A 22,778-nucleotide genomic window follows, 5' to 3' on the forward strand; every position below is an offset into this window, starting at 1 on the left:
ACCTTTTCGGTCAAACGATCATTTCGGCCAAACGACCTGTTAGGGCAAACGACTTTTCCAGCCAAATTACCAATTCGGTCGTATGTCGCTTTCGGCCAATGAAATTTCCCAAGAATTTCTTATGGACAATACACAAGTCGTTCGATAACTGCAACATTGTTTCGTTTCAGTTAGCACAGGGCGTTCGATGACTGCGACGCATTCTAGACGTCAAATGATTGTCAGACGACATCAGATGCAACAGAAGTGCACCTGATTGTGCAGTGCAATGCAGAGAAATCGTTTTGAAGTTCAGCTGTCCGATAACTGCAAAACTGATGTAACTATCAAATTGCAGTTGCATTGTAGTTAAATGACTTCCAGTTATCGAACGTCTATTGTACAAAAAAAAATCCTGTAGAAGTCCAAAAAAAATTGCGAACTATTTTCTGTTGAAATCCAAAGAATTTTTTATTGAAATCTACATTTTGAGCAATCCTTCGCACTAAATTCTTAAGAAGTTTCCCTTTAACGTTCCGGAGAACTTCTCGTGAATATTCCAGAGAATTTTCCTTGAAAACTTCTTAGAGTCTTAGAGTCTCTCTCTCTCTGTTTTATCATTGGCCATGTCAAACTAGTTGTCTTAATTATTCTAGACTGAGAAAGCCAACGTTAAAACATCTATTTTACCAGCCTCTCCTGCAATTATAAAGAATTGTCTGTGTAAATTTCGAAGAATGCTCAACAGAATCTCAACAGGAACTTTACGTGAATTTCCGAAGATTTTCCTGTAAAAGTTAAAAACAATTTCTCGTGGAAATTCTGAAGTTTCTCATGTAAATTGCGACGAAATCTATGTTGAAATTTCAAACAATTTTATTTAGGAATTCTAAAGAGCTTCTCTTGGATTTCTTCTTAGATTTCTCGAAACCTCAAAGTAGTTCCCGTGGAAAATTCGAAAATAATTTCCAGATTTAGGAAAAACTTATGATATTTTATGGAGAACTTCATTAAATTTTTCATGCAAAAGATTCTTTCTTTGAAAATAAAAATCTTGAAAGCATTCCGAAAAAATGCAAAAAAAATTTTTTTTCTTGAGAAACGTAATAAAAAAATCGCCACGCCAATTCACGTCGCCGCCGCCGGCTAAAAAGGCTTTCGGCGTGACGCCGAGAACGTTGCCGCCGCCGACCAAAATTCTGACAAACGCCGCCGCCGACGAATATCGAACCGGCGCACACCTCTTTTACCACACTATCGATTCCGTACTAAATAATTCGATGCAGACATTAGTTTAATCACTTCGCGTTCAAATTTCTGCTACGCGATGTAGGTTTTTTTTTCACTTTGCGTTCTCCCGGACTAGCTGCCGTCCCACGATCGATTCCACATTCATATTGTGCAAATAGTAAAAAAAATATCCCCAAATTTAAATTTGAATCTTGGAAACACTGAAGACGTTTTATAGAAGAAAACTACATACGTATTTGTCGACCAAGAATGGGGTTATGTAATAAGCGTTGAAAGAAAAATTTGTATAACCTAAAGTTTTGAAAACAACGAAAACAACGATTTTGATCAGCGGCGCAGCCAAAATTTTTGATAATATAAAGCCTGGTTAAGTTTAAATTTGTTTCGAAATTCCGCGGAATTCCGTTAAATTTCGTTAGAAGCTAGTTTTTTCTAGCGAAATTTTCGCAATTTTACGAAACGAAACGAAATCAAGAAAACAGATTTCGCCATGCTCAAATTCCGCGGAATTTCGTTTCGAACCACCTGAAACGGAATTTTTCGAAATACCGCAAATGCTTAATAATCTGTATTTCAAGTTGAACGAGTAGCACAATAGTTTGTTGTGGTCAAAGAAGAGGTGAGACAGCCTAGGGCTGCAAGTAAAAAAACTAATAAAGAATTGAAAAAAAAAATGTTTTTCACAGATTCTTAAATGAGCTAAGAAACCTTTTAGATAAATAATTTTTGAATATTCAATATGACGTACCACTTGGCATCAATTTGGATTATAGTTTGGCCACGCACGTTTTAATTTTTTTTTCAAGGAATGTTTTTCTAAATGGAATACTGAGAATACGTCAAGTCGTTTTTAATTGCAAAAGAATTTATAGACCTTTGACATCGGATAAACATGAACGTATCAATCTAAAAAAATGAATACGTTGGTCTCACATTACATATGTTATTCTTCAATTTGTCCTTCCAGATCCATCCTACGGCGTCAACAAGACCGAAGCCACCGACGAATTCTGTGCATCACCAGGTAAGACTGAATGAAATTCTCCTTTGGCAATTTCCGACTCTAACAAGCAAAATCAACTGCTCTTCATTTCATCGATTCGCATCCGTCAGCGGTGCCATTGTCAAATCAATATCCACTGATTGATACTCTCGATATGCTCCGCATCAGTCTGTCGATCATAGTTTTGCTCGTTATTGAGCAGCGAATTGCCAGTGCTATGCATCATAGATGCTCTCGGTTTCAAAATTGCATCACTAGGGTGATGGACTCTGTATCGGTCTTGGTGAATGCAAATCTCTATATTATTTTTTCAATCTAGTACAAAACGATGAATACATCAGGAAGTGCATTGTTGACAAAACTCGTGATATAATTTGACTGATTTATTTGAAATTTTGACGAATCACTCATCGTACAGCACCAAAAATAGCAGCTCGCGATTCTTCATCCAGCTACAGCCATCCATAACTGGTACATATGGTACAAATGAATTGCTCGAATCATCAAAAAAATTGCGCGCCGCAGACGTTCGCCTTCCGAAAATGATGAATTGGGCACATTCCCTCCGGCGAGCGTTGAACTGAAACTAAAATAATGCAACCGAGCAACCGTTCCGGCCGGTCTCGCGGGTAGTGTTTCCATTTGAATGTTGTTGGTCCGGCGTGGTGCGGAATCAGCGTGAAATCGCAATCGTGTGATAAAATATAAGCTCTGCCAGCAGCAGCGCGATCCGGGCGTGAAATGTGGGGCGAGGACCGTTTGCACCGACTATGACCGACGACGCGACGGAGGGAGATTGACCGATGCGTTGAAACGGGTCCAAATGATCGATTACTTTGTTGATTGGGCTTATGCAGAAGTTGCAAAAAAGTGAAGTTGCTTTTTATGTTTCATATCACATTCGAAGAGGAGTTAATCTTTTCCCTATCGACAAAACCAAGAGAACAGTAAATGCATGAATATGAGAAATAGTCGTAGAATAACCCTAGCTCTAATAGGAACTACGAACAACCTTCAAAATGTCTTTGCTTGTCGTTTTATTTGCAAATATTGTCAAGTTTAATATCATTTGTAATGTAATGATGCACATTTTTTCTAGCTTTATTATCGTGATTTCAAACATCGTTACAGTCACCTCAATAATTTCTTCCTTTTTCCTAATCAATTAGGCAAAAACCTTTCTTATGCGATTTTGAAGCGTTTCATGAATCCCTGTTCATGAGAATTTACCTCGGATGTTGAAGTATTTGTATCCGCTCCGCAGATAGTTTGGTTTTGGATATACCAAGTCCAGCTATTAATATGACGTAGTAAAATGCCTTAACCTATTCAGGTACAAATATGTTTTAAACCATATTCATAAAAATCAAGAGACATGGTCAGATGGTTTTGGAATATCCTGGGTTATCCAAACTGTTCTTGTGTTCAGAACTTGCGATATACAGCCACGACACTACCTTTTTTCGTCACTCCAAGCAACGATATGTATTAAACCATATCCATAAAATATTCCTGAAGACCAAGAGAAAACAACAGACAAGAACAATCCAAAATATTTAAAAAACTATCTTGCAATGTCTTTTGGTCTTACAGGAGATGTAACGCACTTTGAGCAGCGAAAAAAGTCTTCAAAGCAGCTGTAGTCCAGAAAAGTTCAGAAGATGCAGAATATATCAAAACTATCCTACGATGTACATGAAGCTGTAATGCACATCAATGAATACATTCATTCTGAGTGACGAAAGAGCTACTTTCGTATCTGTAGATTTCATGTCTCAAAATCAAGGATAGTTTGGATGACCCAGAATGTTCCGAAAAGGATATAATTAAATGCATATTGAAGCTCTGAGTACTGAAAACAAAATTTCTTGCAGCTTTACACCTCAAGTCCCGAACTCAAAGACAGTTTGAATTACTCGGAATATCTAAAAACGATCATACGATATTTGTTGGCATTTGAGGAGAATGCATATTGAAACTTTGAGTCCCAAAAATATTCCAATAGGCTGTAACCAGTGAAAATAATATAATGCTTTACTGTGCATCTCGACGAATGCGCCGCATTTAGATGGTTAACCGTTACCTTTGATGGCCTGAAAAAGCTTTCTCACAAAGCTTACAAAAAGCTTTGCCAGAACCGTTGGAAAACTTTTACAGAAAGCTGGGAGACTATTCCTAGAAAGCTTTGAAAGATTTTAATAAAACGGTGAACAGGCTTTCTCAGAAAGCAGAAATCTTGGAAAGGCTTTCCCAGAAAGCTTGGAAAAGCTTTCCCAGAAAGCTTGGAGTAGCTTGGAAAGGCTTCCCCAGAAAACTTGGAAAAGCTTCCCCAGAAGGTTTGAAAAGGCTTTCCCAGAAAGCTTGGAAAAGCTTTGCTAGAAAGCTTGGAAAGACTTCATAAAAAGCTTGGAAAGACTACCTAAGAAAGCTAGAAAAGGCTTTCCCAAAGAGCTTGGAAAAGGTTTCTTATAAACTTTGTAAAGAGGGTTTGAAGGCTTTTCCAGATAGCTTGGAAAGGCTTTTTCACAAAGCTTGAAAAGCTTCCGCAGAAAGCTTGTGAAGGCTTTCCCAGAAAACTTGGAAAGGCTTTCCCATATAATTTGTAAAGACTTTTCCATAAAGCTTGTAAACGCTTTCCCATACAGCTTGTAACTGCTTTCTCAGAAAGCTTGTAAAGGCTTTCGCAGAAATATTTAAAAGCTTTCCCAAAAAGCTTGCAAAGGCTTTCTCAGAAAGCTTGGAATAGCTTCCCAGAGAGCTTGGAAAGGCTTTTTTAGAAAGCTTGGAAAGGCTTCCTTAGAAAGCTGGGAAAAGCTTGAAAAGGCTTTCTTAGAAAGCTTGGAAAGGCTTCCCCAGAAAGCTTGGAAAGGCTTTCCAAGATACTTTGTAAAGGCTTTTCCAGGAAGATTGTAAAGGCTTTCCAGAAAGGTGAAAAAACCTGTCCCAGAAAGCTAGGAAAAACTTTCCCAGAAAGCTTGGAAAGACTTTCCTAGGAAGCCTGGAAAGTTTTTCATAAATGCTTGTAAAGGCTTTCCCAGAAAGCTTTCAAAGGCTTTTGCAGAATGCATGTGACGACTTTCCCAGATAGCTTGGAGAAGCTTTCTCACAAAGCTTGAAAAGGCTATACCAAAAAATTTGAAAAGGCTTTCCCAGAAAACTTGGAAAGGCTTTCCCATATAATTTGTAAAGACTTTTCCATAAAGCTTGTAAAGGCTTTCCCATACAGCTTGTAACTGCTTTCCCAGAAAGCTTGTAAAAGCTTTCCCAGAAAGCTTGCAAAGACTTTTCCAGAAAGCTTGGAAAGGCTTTCCCAGAAAGTTTGGAAAGTTTTTCATAAAAAGCTTGGAAAGGCTTTCCTAGAGAGCTTGGAAAAGGTTTCCCATAAAGCTTGTAAAGGCTTTCCCAGAAAGCTTTTGAAGGCTTTCCCAGAATGCTTGTAACGGCTTTCCCAGATAGCTTGGAAATGCTTTCTCACAAAGCTTGAAAAGGCTATCCCAGAAAATTAGTAAAGGCTTTCCCAGAAAGTTTGGAAAGGCTTTCTCATATAATTTGTAAAGACTTTTCCATAAAACTTGTAAAGGCTTTCCCAGAAAGCTTGTAAAGGCTTTCCCAGAAAGCTTGTAAAGGCTTTCCCAGAAAGCTTGTAAAGGCTTTCCCAGAAAGCTTGTAAAGGCTTTCCCAGAAAGCTTGTAAAGGCTTTCCCAGAAAGCTTGTAAAGGCTTTCCCAGAAAGCTTGTAAAGGCTTTCCCAGAAAGCTTGGAAAGGCTTTCCCAGAAAGCTTGTAAAGGCTTTCTCAGAAAACTTGTAAAGACTTGTAAAAACTCAGAAAGCTTGGAAAAGCTTTCATAGAAAGCTTAGAAAAGCTTTCATAGAAAGCTTAGAAAAGCTTTCCCACAAAGCTTGTAAAAGCTTCCCCATAAATCTTGTAAAGGCGTTCTCAGAAACCTTGTTAAAGCTTTCCCAGAAAGCATTTCAAAGCTTTCCCAGAAAGCTTGTGGAAGCTTTCTTACAAAGCTTGGAAAGGCTTCCCCAGGAAGCATTGAAAGGCTTGTAAAGGCTTTCTTAGAAAGCTTGGAAAGGCTTCCCCAGAAAGCTTGGAAAGGCTTTCCAAGATAACTTGTAAAGGCTTTTCCAGGAATATTGTAAAGGCTTTCCCAGAAAGCTCGAAAAGCTTTCTCAGACTTAGAAAGACTTCCCCAGAAAGCTTGGAAAGGCTTTCCCAGAAAGCTTGGAAAAGCTTTCCCAGAAAGCTTGGAAAGGCTTTCCCAGAAAGATTGGAAAGGCTTTCCCAGAAAGCTCGGAAAGGCTTTTTAAAGGCTTTCCCAGAATGCTTGTAACGGCTTTCCCAGATAGCTTGGAAATGCTTTCTCACAAAGCTTGAAAAGGCTATCCCAAAAAAATGTTTAAAGATTTTCCATAAAGCTAAAAAAGGCTTTCCCAAGAAGCTTGTAAAGGCTTTCCCAGAAAGCTTGTTAAAGCTTTTTCAGAAAGCTTGTAAAAGCTTTCCCAGAAAGCTTGGAAAGGCTTTCCAAGATAGCTTGTAAAGGCTTTTCCAAGAAGATTGTGAAGGCTTTCCCAGAAAGGTTGTAAAGGCTTTCTCAGAAAGCTTGTAAAGGCTTTCCCAGAAAGCTTGAAAGGCTTTCCCAGAAATCTTGAAAGGCTTTCCCAGAAAGCTTGAGAGGCTTTCCCAAAAAGCTTGTGAAGGCTTTCCCAGAAAGCTTGAAAAGCTTTCTCATACAGACTTAGAAAGACTTCCCCAGAAAGATTGTAAAAACTTGGAAAGGCTTTCCCAGGAAGACTTTCTTAAGAAGCTGGGAAAGGCTTTCCCAGAAAGCTTAGAAAGGCTCTCCCAGAAAGCTTGTAAACCTCTCCCAGAAAGCTTGTAAAGGCTTTCCCAGAAAGCTTGTAAAGGTCTTTTCAATAAGCTTGAAAAGGCCTTTCCGAAAAACTTGGACGGCCTTTCCAGGAAGCGTGAAAATGCTTTTTCAGAAAGCTTATAAAGGCTTTCTCAGAAGGTTTATAAAGGGCTTTCCCAGAAGGTTTGGTAAGGATTTCTCAGAAAGCTTGGAAAGGTCTCTCCAAAAAAATGGAAAGGCCTTCCCAGAAAGCTTGGAAAGGCTTTTTCAGAAAGCTTGTAAAGGCTTCTCCAAAAGGTTTGAAAAGGATTTCCCAGAAAGCTTGTAAAAATCTTTCCCAGAAAGTTTGGAAAGGCTCTCTCAGTAAGCTTGTGAAGGCTTTCATAGAAAGCTTGGAAAGGCTTTTTCAGAAAGCTTAGAAAGACCTTTTCCAGAAAGCTTGGAAAGGCCTTTCCAGAAATCTTGGAAAAGCTTTCCCAGAAAGCTTGAAAAGGCTCCTCAAAAAAGCTTGGAAAAGCTTTCCGAGAACGCTGGAAACATATTTCTCAGATAGCTGGATAGACTTTCTCACATAGCTTGAAAAGCTTCCACAGAAAGCTTTGAAAAGCTTCCCAGAAAGCTTGTAAAAGCTTTCCCAAAAAGCTTGGAATTTTTTTCAAATTAAATGCTTGGAAAAGCTTTTCCAGAAAGCTTGGAAAGACTTTCTTAGAAAGTTTGGAAAGGCATGCCCAGAGAGTTTGGAAAGGCTTTATTAGAAAGCTGAGAGAGGCTTTCCCAGAAAGCTTAAAAAGGCTATCCCAGAAAACTTGTAAAGGCTTTCCCAGAAAGCTTGTGAAGGCTTTTCCAGAAAGCTTGTAAAAGCTTTCTCAGAAAACTTGAAAAAGCTTTCCCTGAAAGCTTGTAAACGCTTTCATAGAAAGCTTGGAAAAGCTTTCCCAAAAAGCTCGTAAAAGCTTTCCCAGAAAGCTTGTAAAAGCTTCCCCATAAAGCTTGTAAAGGCTTTTCCAGAAACCTTGTTTAAAGGCTTTCACAGAATGCTTGTAACGGCTTTCCCAGATAGCTTGGAATAGCTTTCCCAGAAATCTTGAAAAGACTTTCCCGGCAGATTGCTTGAAAAAAGACTCCCAGACGGCTTGGAATAGCTTTCCCAGAAAGCTTGGCACTCTATCTGTGTCCAAAATTCTATTAAATGTTTCCTACGTAACCTATTTAAAACCTCTCGTGACTAATTTCATTAGCTACCATTTGAAATATTTTCAGAGCAAAAAACTCATATTGCCTTTTCTTATTACCGTACTTAGCATAGTTTTCGTAAGCTATGCATGTTTTCAAGCCCTTAGAACTTTTATTAAAACTACAATTTGCATTCGTAGTAGTCCAAGTTAACACCTTGAAGCATTCAATTGGATCTAAAAAAAAAAGCTACTTAGCCAAAGAAGAATGTGAAATATTAAATTATGCAGCGTGTTCTTGGTACAAAGTGCCTCTTTATCTTGTAAAGTTGCACCCATTCTAGACACGACTTCGAATCAGAACCCCCAAGAAGCCAGTTTCGCTCCACACCACGCCAAGTCAAGTGTCAGGGCTGCGGAAACACAAACTTTGCGTGCTGTAGAGGAATTTTCTCATTTTTCTAGACTCGCCTAAATGGACGGTGATTCATTCAAAACATCATCCCCGGTCGGGGGAGGAGAAGTCCATTTTCCCAAAGGTGGCGGCACACCTTGTTATTCGTGGTGTTGAAACATCCTGAATTATGGCCCTGGGTGTAGGCTACTGCCTGCCGGTGAGTCTAATAAAAATTCATTGAACGCCGGGCAGGAAGTTTTTTAGGCTCCGGTTCTTGTTTTCTTTTTTTGCGAAGCGGCAGTCAAGCTGCCATAATATCATTAACAGCTAGGAAGAGATTCATCGACAAGGTGAGTCTATGCCGGTGGGAAGGCGCGGAATTTGGAGGTGGGCCAAGAAACTTTTCACTTTCTTCCCCTCGGAGATGGCCCGACTGCGATGCTAATCCGAAAAGTTTTTATCACTTTAGATACGTTTAATTTCCACGGTGAAAGTTTTTGGGCGAGGAGCGAAAAATTATCTTCTCCGACACCTTGCGCCCAAAAATGGTGACGAGAGTGCCGTGCGCCGGAATGGGATTGGCAATAACAGTTTTCATAATGATGTTGCAGTTTTCTGGGCGTTTACCTGATGGCACTGGCACTGGTTTTCATCCCATGCTGTAGCGAAAGGTCATCATCATCATCATCATCGACATTCAACTTCTGGCTGGGCCAGTTGTTAAAGGTAATGAAACACTTAAGACTCGAGCTGTAGTGGATTGGGGTGGATGCGATCGTCCGAGCCTACCATCAACAACCACCATTAGGGAAATTAGGTTCGTTGGCGAATAGTCCCAGAGCCGTAACATCAAACAACTTTGACGGTGATGGTGCTCACATCATGGCGAGTCCTTTCTCGTCAGTACCGTTCTGGTTCCAATTTCTAGCATGTGTCATATTCAGAACAGAGACTTTTCGTCAAGCTGCAAAAAGTTTCATGTGGAAATAAGGTTTATCAAAGAGCTAAGACATCAAAAGATTTCGTGGAATTTAGAACAATTATGTATTGTTAGTCAATCAAGAACCGTACGAAGAGTTTGATAAAGGCTTTTGCCCACCAAAGTTTAATATACAGAAATTGAGCCATCACAGTATCCGCGTGGGACGGAAGAAATTTCATCAATGATGAGTAGGATTTACCCCGGAAAAAAGATCGATGGCATTCCACCAACATCAAAGCATATTTGCGATGTTCGTTCTAGTCTAGAAGGACTTTGTTGTTGTTTGGAATAGCAACGTGCATCACCTTGCCTGCTCACGTGTCCCTATTTAGGATGGTAGTCGTTTGGAAAAGTCACTAGCGCTTTTCCAGGTCAATTGTATCTTGTGCAACATCTGAAGTCTTGAAGGTTTCGAATTTCAACTTCTTCCTACCTGCCTATTAATCCTGTGATAACTCTTCTGGATTTGAAAGTAAAAGCCGAATTGCTTCCTAATAATTTATAACTTCATAAACATTCTGCTCAACGCTTCGTAGCTGAACTGGTCCTCTTTTGATCGAATTGAAGGATGCACCGAAAAGAAGAAATCAAAACTGCCGATAGCAAACAAGCCGCCACCGCGACTTCGTCATATGCAACTGAAGCGATAACATCATCAACAGAGAACTCGAAAACATTTCTCTTTCGCAGCGGTTCTGCTGTTGATATGCATTGCATATGCACCAGACTGAATTAATCCGTTCCTATCATCGCCATCTCTTCCCCCAAAAATCGTTTCCAATTCAATTCTCGCATCGCATCTTTATTTAGAGAGCTTTTCATGCTTGCCTGCACATATTGATCTATGATCACAAACACTGCGGATGATATCGCTTGATGCTCCAATCTGAGATTGAGCACAATCCGATGTGGCTGCCCTACTGCCGGCATAATCGCAGCGACTATGCTGCACGGGAAATGGAGTGGAAAATAAACAGCTGGTTCTACACGGCACGGCACGGCCGAAAAACATTGCAACAGAGTGGATGAGCGCGTTAAACTAGTTTGGAATTTGATTTTAAGCTGAAATAGATGAGCGCCTATCTGTATCCAAGGCTGCATCAATAATAGCAGGACCGAGATTTATCCTCACGTTGATGCGTTGTGGTTCACTGGAAAATTGGGTTTGAGATTAAATCTCGATTGCGATACGGTTCAAATTAGGGCTTTCGAAACAAACAATTTGAGCAGAACTGAGAATGCAAACTATTCGAGTTTTGGTTTATGAGTTATCTGGAATTGTAACCATTAGGGATCGGGATGGAAATGCCATTACATCGTATTCTTGTTAATGTATCATCGTATCCTTTTGCTATTAGAATGATGGAAGCTTTAACTTTTCTTACGAGGATAAGTACATCAGGAAGGCCGGAAATGAAGCTCCCTGGGTTGCATTGGCCACCGGGTGGGCATCAGGATAATCCGAATTACGGAACGCAGAGAGACGTGAAATTAAATTTTCTTCATCGATATGACACTCATTGGCCCCTTATGTCCATATTATACTGCCGCTAACCGCAAGTCGAGCACATCTGTATATGGAGGCCCATATACAGATGTGCTCGACTTTCAGTGCTAACAATATCAATCTAATACAGCGGTTCTCAACCTTTTTCTTGGGAGGTACCCCTTTGATCTTTTGCGTTCAATGAGGTACCCCCTATTTTTATCGTCCTAATGAAAATAAGCGTAACTAATACCGTGCGGGACCGAAATCCGTACAGCACCGAAATCCGTCCACCTCATGAGATATCAATAAATTAGAGGGGGTTAAAGGTAATTAATGTAGACATAATTAATCTTATCCTGTTCAGTTTTTTGGCAGTAAGCTTGTAGAGCATAGAATTGGAAAGAATGCTTTGAAATTAAAACAAAAAAAAAATCAAAAACAAATCTCCACCCACCAAACACGGAGTTTGTGCCGCCATTTTGTTTTCGGTAGAGCATAATTGCACAAAAAGTAACTGTGTTTTTACTGCTTATTGCAAATCATTACATAAGATCAGCGGAATACAAATCAAAGGGATCCTTTCTCAAGGTGTGTATCGAACTATTTACAGTGGTAGTTCGGTCAGTCAGACTGTTTCAATTTAAATATTTAGTTAACAAATAGCTGTACGGATTTTGATCATTTGATTCGAAATCCGTCCACGATCAGACGGATTTCGAGTCAGGAGTAGTTGATTTAATTCATTATTTTATGATGTTTTTCGTAGTTTTAATAAGTAAATGTTAAACAGTTCAAAAGTAGAAGCCTTCATGCTCCTGTGTCGATGACAAACGTTTTATTTACATTCGATTCCTATTTTCTAAGGACTTTTTCATATACTAAGGTGCTTAAGTGTACGGATTTCGATGCCCCATGGTATATATGATAAACGGTCTTGAAAACTAACGAGATATGTGACTTTCTATTATTCACATAGTTCTATCCAAAGTTTTTTTTTTGTAAATTGTGAAACATTCAAAATCAAATTATGTTTATACATCAAGACTTTGAAGATCCGAGTCTCTTAAAAGGAGATTTTCAAGCCTCTTGAAAGGAGGCTTCCGAGATTCTTGAAAGGAGGCTTCTAAGCCTTTTGAAAGGAGGCTTCCGAGCCTCTTGAAAGGAGGCTTCCGAGCCTCTTGAAAGGAGGCTTGATTTTCAAGCCTCTTGAAAGGAGGCTTCTAAGCCTTTTGAAAGGAGGCTTCCAAGCCTCTTGAAGGAGGCTTCCGAGCCTCTTGAGAGGAGGCTTCCGAGCCTCTTGAAAGGAGGCTTCCGAGCCTCTTGAAGGAGGCTTGAGCCTCTTGAAGGAGGCTTCCAGGCCTCTTGAAGGAGGCTTCCAGGCCTCTTGAAGGAGGCTTCGAGCCTCTTGAAAGGGAGGCTTGAGCCTCTTGAAGGAGGCTGAGCCTCTTGAAAGGAGGCTTCAGGCCTCTTGAAAGGAGGCTTCCAGGCCTCTTGAAAGGAGGCTTCCAGGCCTCTTGAAAGGAGGCTTCGAGGCCTCTTGAAGGAGGCTGAGCCTCTTGAAGGAGGCTTCCAGGCCTCTTGAAGGTGGCTTCCGACCTTCTGGAAGGAGGCTGAGGCCTCTTGAAGGGCTTCCGAGCCTCTTGAAGGAGGCTTCCGAGCCTCTTGAAAGGAGGCCTGAGCCTCTTGAAAGGAGGCTTCCGAGCCTCTTGAAGGAGGCTTCCAGCCTCTTGAAGGAGGCTTCCAGGCCTCTTGAAGGAGGCTTCCAGGCCTCTTGAAGGAGGCTCCCAGGCCTCTTGAAGGAGGCTTCCAGGCCTCTTGAAGGAGGCTTCCAGGCCTCTTGAAGGAGGCTTCCGGGCCTCTTGAAAGGAGGCTGGGCCTCTTGAAGGAGGCTTCCGGGCCTCTTGAAGGAGGCTTCCAGGCATCTTGAAGGAGGCTTCCAGGCCTCTTGAAGGAGGCTTCGAGCCTCTTGAAGGAGGCTTCCGGGCCTCTTGAAGGAGGCTTCCAGGCCTCTTGAAGGAGGCTTCCAGGCCTCTTGAAAGGAGGCTTCCAGGCCTCTTGAAGGAGGCTTCCGGGCCTCTTGAAGGAGGCTCTGAGCCTCTTGAAGGAGGCTTCAGGCCTCTTGAAGGTGGCTTCCGACCTTCTGGAAAGGAGGCTTCCGGGCCTCTTGAAGGAGGCTTCCAGGCCTCTTGAAGGAGGCTTCCAGGCCTCTTGAAGGAGGCTTCTGAGCCTCTTGAAGGAGGCTTCCAGGCCTCTTGAAGGAGGCTCCAGGCCTCTTGAAGGAGGCTTCCAGGCCTCTTGAAGGAGGCCTGAGCCTCTTGAAAGGAGGCTTCCAGGCATCTTGAAGGAGGCTTGGGCCTCTTGAAAGGAGGCTTCCAGGCCTCTTGAAGGAGGCTTCCAGGCCTCTTGAAAGGAGGCTTCCAGGCCTCTTGAAGGAGGCTTCAGGCCTCTTGAAGGAGGCTGAGGCCTCTTGAAGGAGGCTTCCGAGGCCTCTTGAAGGAGGCTTGAGCCTCTTGAGAGGAGGCTTCCGGGCATCTTGAAAGGAGGCTGCCGGGCCTCTTGAAGGGGGCTTCCGAGCCTCTTGAAGGGGGCTTCCGGGCCTCTTGAAAGGAGGCTTCCGAGCCTCTTGAAAGGAGGCTTCCGAGCCTCTTGAAAGGAGGCTTCCGAGCCTCTTGAAAGGAGGCTTCTGAGCCTTTTGAAAGGAGGCTTCCGAGCCTCTTGAAAGGCTTCCGAGCCTCTGAGACATTTGGATGGGACTTTCGAGCTTCTTGAAAGAAGACTTCCTCTATTTTGAAAGAGGCTTCCGAACCTTTTGAATGGAGATCAAGCCTCTTAAAAGAAGGGTTCCGGGCCTTTTTAAAGGGGTGTTCAAGCCTCGTGAAAGAAGACTTCTGAAACACTTGAAATGAGGCTTCCGTGTCTTTTGAAAGGAGTTTACCGAGGCTCTTAAAGGATGCTTCCGAGCCTCTTAAAAAGCCGTTTGAAAGGAGGCTTTCGAGCCGCTTTGAGGGGGGCTTTAAAGCTTATTAGCTTTTAGGAAAAAGTTCTTTTAAGCCTTCCAAATGGGGATGTAATTTACTTCAGAAGCATATTCTTGACTTATAAATATGTTTCTAACATATATTTATTTTTTGTTTCGATCAGATTTTCAAAATTTGTTCCTTCTTCTTTTGGTCTTTAACCTGTTTGTGCTACAGCCCTTCATGTACTGTGCTGGTTGTAGTAGGCAAGATTAACTAGGATTGAATTTGCTGATTGGATTTGCGAGTTTTTTTTTATGTACAATGCAAAGTTTTTGAACCAATAATTAAACAATTATTAAAACTTTATCAATCAAGGAATTTTATTACATCCGCCATTGCGCATTTTTCGAGAGTACCCCTGAGGCCATCAGAAGGTACCCCCAGGGGTACATGTACTCCAGGTTGAGAACCGCTGGTCTAGTAGAACATCTGGCGAGGTGGTCAACTTTTGTAATTCGTCGCACAAAACTGCATAGATTAAGAAATTGATTGTTGTAGCAATGTGCGACCAAATCAATACAAGAACTTCTCATTCACCATAAATGCCACTAAATGGTTCTCTAGAAGTTCCGGGCCATCTCAAAATAAGGACAATTCTAGAAAAGCTACGACTATTTATGAATCGATTTTTGGTGCAACTTGAATACATAGACCACTCATTGAACCTGAATGGCCTCTTTTGTTACTGGTTCGTGTCATTTGGAACGGTACCGATTTGGGTTCAGTTGACACTAGTTCAAGGTTAATAATTATACTAAAACCTTACATTCCGGCCACCTTGAAACAGGGATGTTTCAACTCAATAACTACTATATATATATGAAGTAGGCCATTATTCAGCTCTCTCTGACGTTGCAGTGCATCATAGGTTCCGCTGATTATTGACGTTGCTGTATGGCTGGTTGGTTTTCGGATTCGAGGGTTTCCAGGTACCAAAAGTTCGTAAAGGATGATGCAGAGCGGACGACGTAGATCTTACGAGGGAATGGTACAATATCGCACCTCCAACTACCTTTGCAAAACTCAAGTGAGCATTGAGCAAGTTCTCCCACAAGGGTTGCTCTATCTGGTTTTTGTTACGATGTTCACGGTTTCCGAAGCAGTGCAATGCGAGGTACGGCGCACGCCACCTCGTTGGCGATCGCTGTCTTCCAGAGTCACTACATGGGCGGCACCATCTATTCCGGGGTGGAACTTGACGATTTTCTCTAGCGGTCAGTTGTCTGGCGAAATGTTGCCCTTCTTGGTGAAGACGGTGGCACCAACCTCAATGGGGACAGACGGATTGCTACCCTTAGTTCTAGGTGAGATCTCAGTAGTCCAAGCTATTGACGGCGGTCGACAAGAAAGTCTTAGTCAACCACAGATCATATAGGGGAACTGTACCGGTTTTGGCCATGTTCCTAATTTGGCCAATTTTGCGAATAACTCCAAAAATAAAGCAATTCGCAAGGGTTTTATTAGTTTCAACAAGAGATATATCCCTCACGCTTCAACGCTGCTTTCAACTGATCGATTGTTTTGGAAAAAAAAAAATTTTCAGAGTTGGCCAAATTAGGCACTAAGTTGGCCAAAACCGGTGCATTTCCCCTATTATAAGAAAAATTTGATCGCATGTATATTACTATTTTATATTTTTATTATTTCGTCTACAGTATAATCTATGGTCAATTTATTGTTTTTAATAGTAATGTTACAATAAATTGTATTGTTTTTCTATATTGTTTTTTAATCGGGTAGCGCTGCGTTATTTTATGACATTTTGGCACACTCAGCGGCCGCTCATTCGCTAGTGACTCTACGACACTACCCATATTTCCATTACCCATAATACCATTACCCAGAAGGCCACTACCCCGAAGGCAACAACCCCGAATGAGTCACTACCCCGAATGCCGTTACCCCTAATGAGACACTACCCCGAATTAGTCATTATTTCAAGTTTATACTTCATTTCAATGAAAAAAATGTTACTCAACAAAAGTTTATTCATAATTCATATGAATGAACAATAATTGGAATTGAAATTGTTTCAATGCAGTATGGAACTAAGTATTCTTACTCCAAAAGATCCCGTTTCACTTCGTATGGCACTGTTCAAGATTCCTGAATGGCAGGGGGAGACTATGCAGCACGTTTTTATGCACAATTCAGAGAGTTAAATGCAATTGCGGTCCACGTCAGCATGGCTACTAGGGCAACAATGTAGAAGTTGTTCCTTGGTCGCTGTAGTAAAAGCAACGGATTCTGGATGAAGTGTGGTCTAAATCTCAGAATCGACGAGGGGGTGAATGGGTGAGTAAGAGTGAGTGAGTGATTAAGTGAGTGAGTAAGAGTGAGTGAGCGAGTAAGAGTTAGTGAGCGAGCGAGTAAGAGTAATCGAGTAAGAGTGAGTGAGTAAAAGTGAGCGAGAAAGAGAGAGCGAATGATTGAGAGTAAATGAGTGAGTAAAAGTGGATTAGTGAGTAAGAGCAGTTAATTAAGTAAGAGTGGGTGAATGAATGAGAGTTGGTGAATGAGTAATAATTAGTGAGACAGAGGAAGTGAGTGAGTAAGGGGGTTTGTGTATTAGAGTGAGAGAAAGGAAGATCTTGTTTGTCTTCGGGAAGTTGCGTTAACTTAAAGAAGGCATCATCTCGTTTCGTCTTCTATCGATCAGACGATACTTTTAAAAAGACAGTATTTCCTCTGTGTGCCTTATCGATGTATAAGCACGTTTATTAAAAGGAGGTATTATCTTCTCTGTCTGTCTTATACCGGGAAAAACCGTCCATTTAAAGAAGGCATCATTTCCTATGTCTGCCTTATACCGTGCAAACGCGTCCATTTCAAGAAGGCATCCTCTCCTTTGTCTGTCTTATACCGGGCAAACCCGTCCATTCGTTCATTCGCGTTCATTCAAACAAACCATAATTTCCTCTGTGTGCCTTATATCGGACGAACACGGCCATTTAAAGAAGGCATCCTCTCCTCTGTCTGTCTTATACCGGGCAAACCCGTCCATTTGAAGAAGGCATCATCTCCTCTGTCTGCCTTATACCGGGCAAACTCGTTCATTCAAACAAGGCATCATCTCCTCTGTTTACCTTATACCGGAAAAACGCGTTCTGTTGGAGAAAAGGATCTCTTACTCCATTTCGTAGAATAGTACTTTTCAAGGCCATAATGACATGAATGACAATTAAAGCTACTTAGAAGAAAAATCAAAACTATTGGTGAAACTGGTTGGTTAAAAACTGTTGCGATTCATCGATATACGCTGGTGTTAAACATAATAATAGAATACTATAGATTCTAAATGTTTTCGGGGTAATTACATTTCGGGGTAATGGATTTCGGGGTAGTGTCCCATTCGGGGTACTGTCCCATTCGGGGTAGTGGCCTTCGGGGTAATGGCATTCGGGGTACTGGCATTCGGGGTAGTGGGGTGGAGCCTCGCTAGTGTCTATACAGTTGGCAATCGTTTCTCGCGTGCAACAGACGTTTACTCCGATAGCTCGTAGTGTCCTACTGCTTATAGTACTTTTGCTGTTGTGAAAGAACTTTGCTTTCAACGGAAAATGCTTCCCAGTTTAGATGTGGTAAAAGAATTGTTGGAGAAGAAGCTTAAACTTAACATGGATGAAGTGAAGAACATACAGCTTCACAATATCAAAAATTGTGTGTTTATTGAGGTGAACAATGAAGGTGTAGCACTTCGGTTGCAGAAGCAACATCACCTTCGTCACTCATTCGTCTACCTCGACGTGGACTACTACATCCCCGTGTACGTCGATGGACCCACCGCTACATTACATGATCTACCGCCTCAAATATCTAACAATCACTCAACACATGGAACAGTACGGAAAGATAATATCAATACACAATGAGGTATGGAAGAACTTTTTCCCGGGAATCCCGAACGGTGTCCGAGTGATACGAGTTAGGCAAAAGAAGCAAATTCCGTCTCATATCATAGTTGAGAACGAACCCACGCTCGTTACTATCCGAGACCAAAACAAACTAGCTAAAACTCACCCAAAAGCGACCAGTGCAGCAGTAGCGTCAAACGAAAGAAATTCGGACGAGGATGGAAAAGCACCAGTTGATCAACAAAACAGCGACGAAAAGCAGAGCAAAACTAATAATCCACCACCGACACGAGACGACTTTGAGGACGATGAAAACAACAACGACGACGATGATAGCGACAATGATAGCGAAACCGAATATAACAACAAGGAACAAGCTTCAATCTGGAGCTGCGACGGCAAAGAGAAGGTTGTCAACTGGAACGAACGAAACGAATGCTACCGAACAAGAAAGTAAAAAAGCGTGTGGAGATCGATGTTGCCAAGATGAACAGGAATGCAGCGAAGAAAACTCTTCAGATGCAGGATGGAAAATCTATAATACCTACTAGGTCTAAGAAAAAAATATTTGAATTGTAATGTTATGAAATGTTAGACAAAATGGAAAGATATGTTTTCATTCGACATGAATACACTTAGCGGTGTAAAGTGTTCAAAATAAAACAAACAAACAACAACAGCTAGTGTCTATACAAATCAGAAGATGCTAAAGGAATGATGCAAGAATGATGCGGTACCCATATTTAATTTAAGGCCTATTGAAACAATGTTTTTGGATCCTATAAAGTATGGACAAGAAAGGCATACTTATAATATTTCGATTTATGGGCTTACCGTATACACCCGATTTTTTTTAAACGGGGGATGCGTTCCGTGTAAAAAAAGTTTTCAGTTCAAAACTCGAAAATCCGTGTAAAAAAAGTTTTATGATTTCTCGACGAATCATGCAAATTGGAGCAACTTTGCAAAAATTTTGTATGGGATTTTTTTCACACGGCCGTGTAAAAAAAATCCGTGTTAAAACAGAATTGGGTGTACATTCGTTCACCGAGACGAGCGATTTTAAAGTTTAAAATCTTCCAACACAACGTAGAGCGATCGATTAAGAAATTTTGAAATCACCCGGTATAGTAAAGAGAGACGTAAGTCCTACGTCAAAAAATATGTGTGTGACAGATATATTAAATATGAAGAGTTTTCTCACTGCACATGCTCAACCAAAGATATATCAGCCTGTTTTAAATTTGGTATTTGTCCTTTGTGCTCCATAAAATAAAATGCGTTCATGGCATATGCTAATGGCCATCCTAGAAATTTATAGAATAAGACTTCTAGGCTTACACGAGTAACTAAAAGGTCTTTAAATGGTTTTAAATATGGTACATGATCTTTGCGATATTAGCCCGTTTTTTCCCTTACGCTCTCGGCTTGAAGTTGCCTCGTTCCAATTTATTCACATTTTGCATCTCCAAAGAATAAACAGTTTCGTATTAGTGATATGAATGAAGTCCCAGCAAACCAGCAGTCGTATAAGGATGTCAAATTAAAATTATATTAATATGCAGATGGAGTTAGAATCATATAGAATGCAATATAAAGTTAATTCAAATTGCATATGATACGAATTTGTGATTTTATTATGATCTTCATGACGAAATTATATATGAGTTTATTGGATTTCAAGATGAAGTTATTTAACTGCTTACATAAATGAAGTTATTTTGAATCATTTTTAATCATATAATTAACATCAAGTAGAATGGTGTAATCCATGATTGATGTGTTTTCCGTAGAAAAGAAATTGTCATGTAGACATATGCTAAACTTATTCAAAGCTCAGTAATGTGCGCGGAGTTGTTCCACTCTAAAAAACAAAAGTCCTTGCGAGTCTGGGAATCAATTAGAAAAAAATCATGAAGAATGAAATAAATATCCGAATCAAATTACATAAAGGTTATTTTGAATCATATATGAAGCAGTAAAGAAGCTTTATAAATGATGTCATATGAAATCAGATTGAGTTACTAATCCACACTTTATAATGCGGTGTGCAATTTTTTGTTCGCAATGTATGTGTTCATTTGGCTTTGAAGATTGTTGGAAGACTGGCATCTCGAAGATCTTTGAATCGAATCTGGGCATGTCCGATATTTCGAAATTTGTAAATGCAGAATAATTAGAAAAGAACTTTGAAAAACATTATAAGAATTCATCATGGATCAGTAGATTTTTTTTGCACAGTCATCCAATTTACCTTATATTGCTGAAAAAAGCATATTGCCAAAAAGATTTTTTTAGTTATGGGTACTTTTAAGTTGTTAATGTTGCAATGTTGAGTTATAAATTGATACAAACGAAGTCATAAAAAAACGATAAATATAGTTATAAACGAAGTTGTATGAAGGATCTTTTAAGTTCATATGAAATCATGTAAACGTACGTATAGTACGTATAGGTGGAATCTATGCATTTTATATGATCTTTTTTTACCGAATAAGTATCCACTTAACTGGATTGCAAATGAGTTATATGAACAGAATTGTTGGCTGGGGTTTGTATACTACCTGGAACCCATGACGAGAACAAGAAAAACTTGGAATGCAAATATATTATCCAGATGAGGTTACACATCTTGTTTATTCTTCAATAATCGCCTAGAGCAAATGACAACAACTTGAACTACTTGGAATGCAAACATATACCAATAGCCTCCCGTTGGGGGGTTGATACAGGTTTTTTTATGTACAGGTTATCCGACTTCGTCAGTAAATGGGAATAACCAGCGCGGGGGGGAAACATACATTTTCAGTGCAAAACGTAAACAAACGAGCATAAATTCCATACAAAAATCCAAGATGGCTGAGTTGGAGATATAGACAAGTCGGATAACCTGAAACAGATAACAGATAACAGAAACTACTTGGAATGTTTACATTCACTAATGGCTCCATCACGGAGGTTGATCAGCAGGTCTTGAGTCTATGAAGTTCGTTACATGCTACATTGCTACATGGAACCAATGACAACAATAAGAACTACTTGGAATGCAAGTAGTAGAAGCAGTCACACAACTTGTCTATTCTCAACAACTGCCTTCACCACGGATGTTGATCTGCAGACCTTGACTCTACGGAGTTCGTAGAATACTTCGAATCCATGCCAATAACAAGCACTACATGGAATGCGAACATTTGCAGTATTGACCCGATTTTGTCTACCCCTGATTTTATCACGTTTTTAATGAAATAACTTTCACCACTTGTGATTTATTATGAACCATTTCTGATTACCATTCAGTTTCGATCGAACATCGTTTGAGAGCGGACGTGCGTTTTTCACCTCCGAACGATTTTTTCGATTACGCTTTATTCGGTGTTTCGGCTGATAGTCAGCCTTCTCGCGAGTGCAGTAGTGCTAGTGCCCGGCCAGTTGCCGTAAAAAACTGGTCCCGGACCGATTCCTTCCGTTTTTTCATTCCTCTTCATCGCGTGTGACGTCATTCGGCTGGTAGGACGCCGAAATTTTTTCGAGTGACGCGACCGAAAAAACGCGATAGCAACGCAATAGGGCGTTCGGGAGATTTATCGTATCAAGAAGAGGACCCCGGATGGTAAGTTGGTCAATACCCCCGCCATAGTTCTGACCATCACAGGGACCGTCATCCCGGAGCACATCCACTTCGGATGGTCCCGTTGCGCAACACGGAACTATTATCCGAACCCGATGCGCTGCTACCGCTGCTGGGAGTTCGGCCACACAGGCAGTCGATGCACCAGCCCAGTGCAAATCTGTGGCAACTGCGGCGAACACCACCAGCTGGAAACGGCGATGGCAACCGACGAAGCCCATCCCGCCGCATCCCGCCAACCCTGTCCAGATCAACAGCAATGCAAATTCTGCAAAACCAACAACCACCCGACGTCCATCCGCAAGTGTCCCTTGTACCTGAAGGAAGTCGAGGTCCAACGGGTCAAGGTAGACCGCGGCATCACGTACCCCCAAGCACGGAAGGAAGTGGAAGCCCTTTCCGGTTCCGGACAATCCAGCTCCTTTGCGAGAGTCGCTAGTTCCAGTAAGGATCAAGAAATCCAGGAGCTGCGAAAGAAGGTAAGCGAATTGCAAGCCGCAGCAAAACCCAAACAAACCAGTATCGGAAACCGCCTGGAAGCGATTCAAAAGAACGGAACCATCGAAGATCTTGTGGAGAAAGTGGCATCTCTAACGCAAGTGGTCTCCAAGCTGCAAGAATCCATCTCGGTGAAGGACAAGATAATCGAGAAGTTGCGTGACAAAATCAATAACCCAAGCCAATAACCAGACAAAGCCAAACCCCAAATCGCGAAGTCGAAGATGAATTCTATCGCCTACGACATCTTCAGCGACGATTCGGACACGATGGACACAGTGCCAGCCAAACAAACACCCAAGCGGGAACGAGCGGCACGGGACTCCGGCGACAACAGCGATGCTCCAGCCAGACCCAAGTCCAAGCGTGGTGCAGTTCCAAAAAGTTTCAAATAAGTGATTTAAAGGCTCAGCTTCGCCACCTGAATTCTATAGCTAAAAACCCACATCATCATCATCATCCCTACCATCATCTTCCACCCCTACCCTACAAACAATCCCAGCCATAGAATTGTGCAAGTTGAGCCTCTCATAAGAGTACCCATTACTCGAATCATGAACGAGAACCTAATTGGTCATGTGATGAACTTATTACTCAATAAAAAATCACAAAAATAAAGACAACAAAAAAACGAGAACATAAACTTACC

The 22,778-nt window shown here is 41.2% G+C and overlaps 1 protein-coding gene across 1 annotated transcript; it reads left to right on the plus strand.

The window, feature by feature from the left end:
* Positions 1 to 21,726: 21,726 nt before the first annotated feature.
* LOC134209953 (uncharacterized) lies at positions 21,727 to 22,317 on the plus strand. The gene has a single exon (XM_062685970.1). The coding sequence runs from the start codon at positions 21,727 to 21,729 to the stop codon at positions 22,315 to 22,317; it is 591 nt and encodes a 196-aa protein (XP_062541954.1).
* Positions 22,318 to 22,778: the final 461 nt, after the last annotated feature.

The sequence above is a fragment of the Armigeres subalbatus genome, chromosome 2 (assembly GCF_024139115.2).
Source record: "Armigeres subalbatus isolate Guangzhou_Male chromosome 2, GZ_Asu_2, whole genome shotgun sequence".
NCBI classification, from domain to species: domain Eukaryota; kingdom Metazoa; phylum Arthropoda; class Insecta; order Diptera; family Culicidae; genus Armigeres; species Armigeres subalbatus.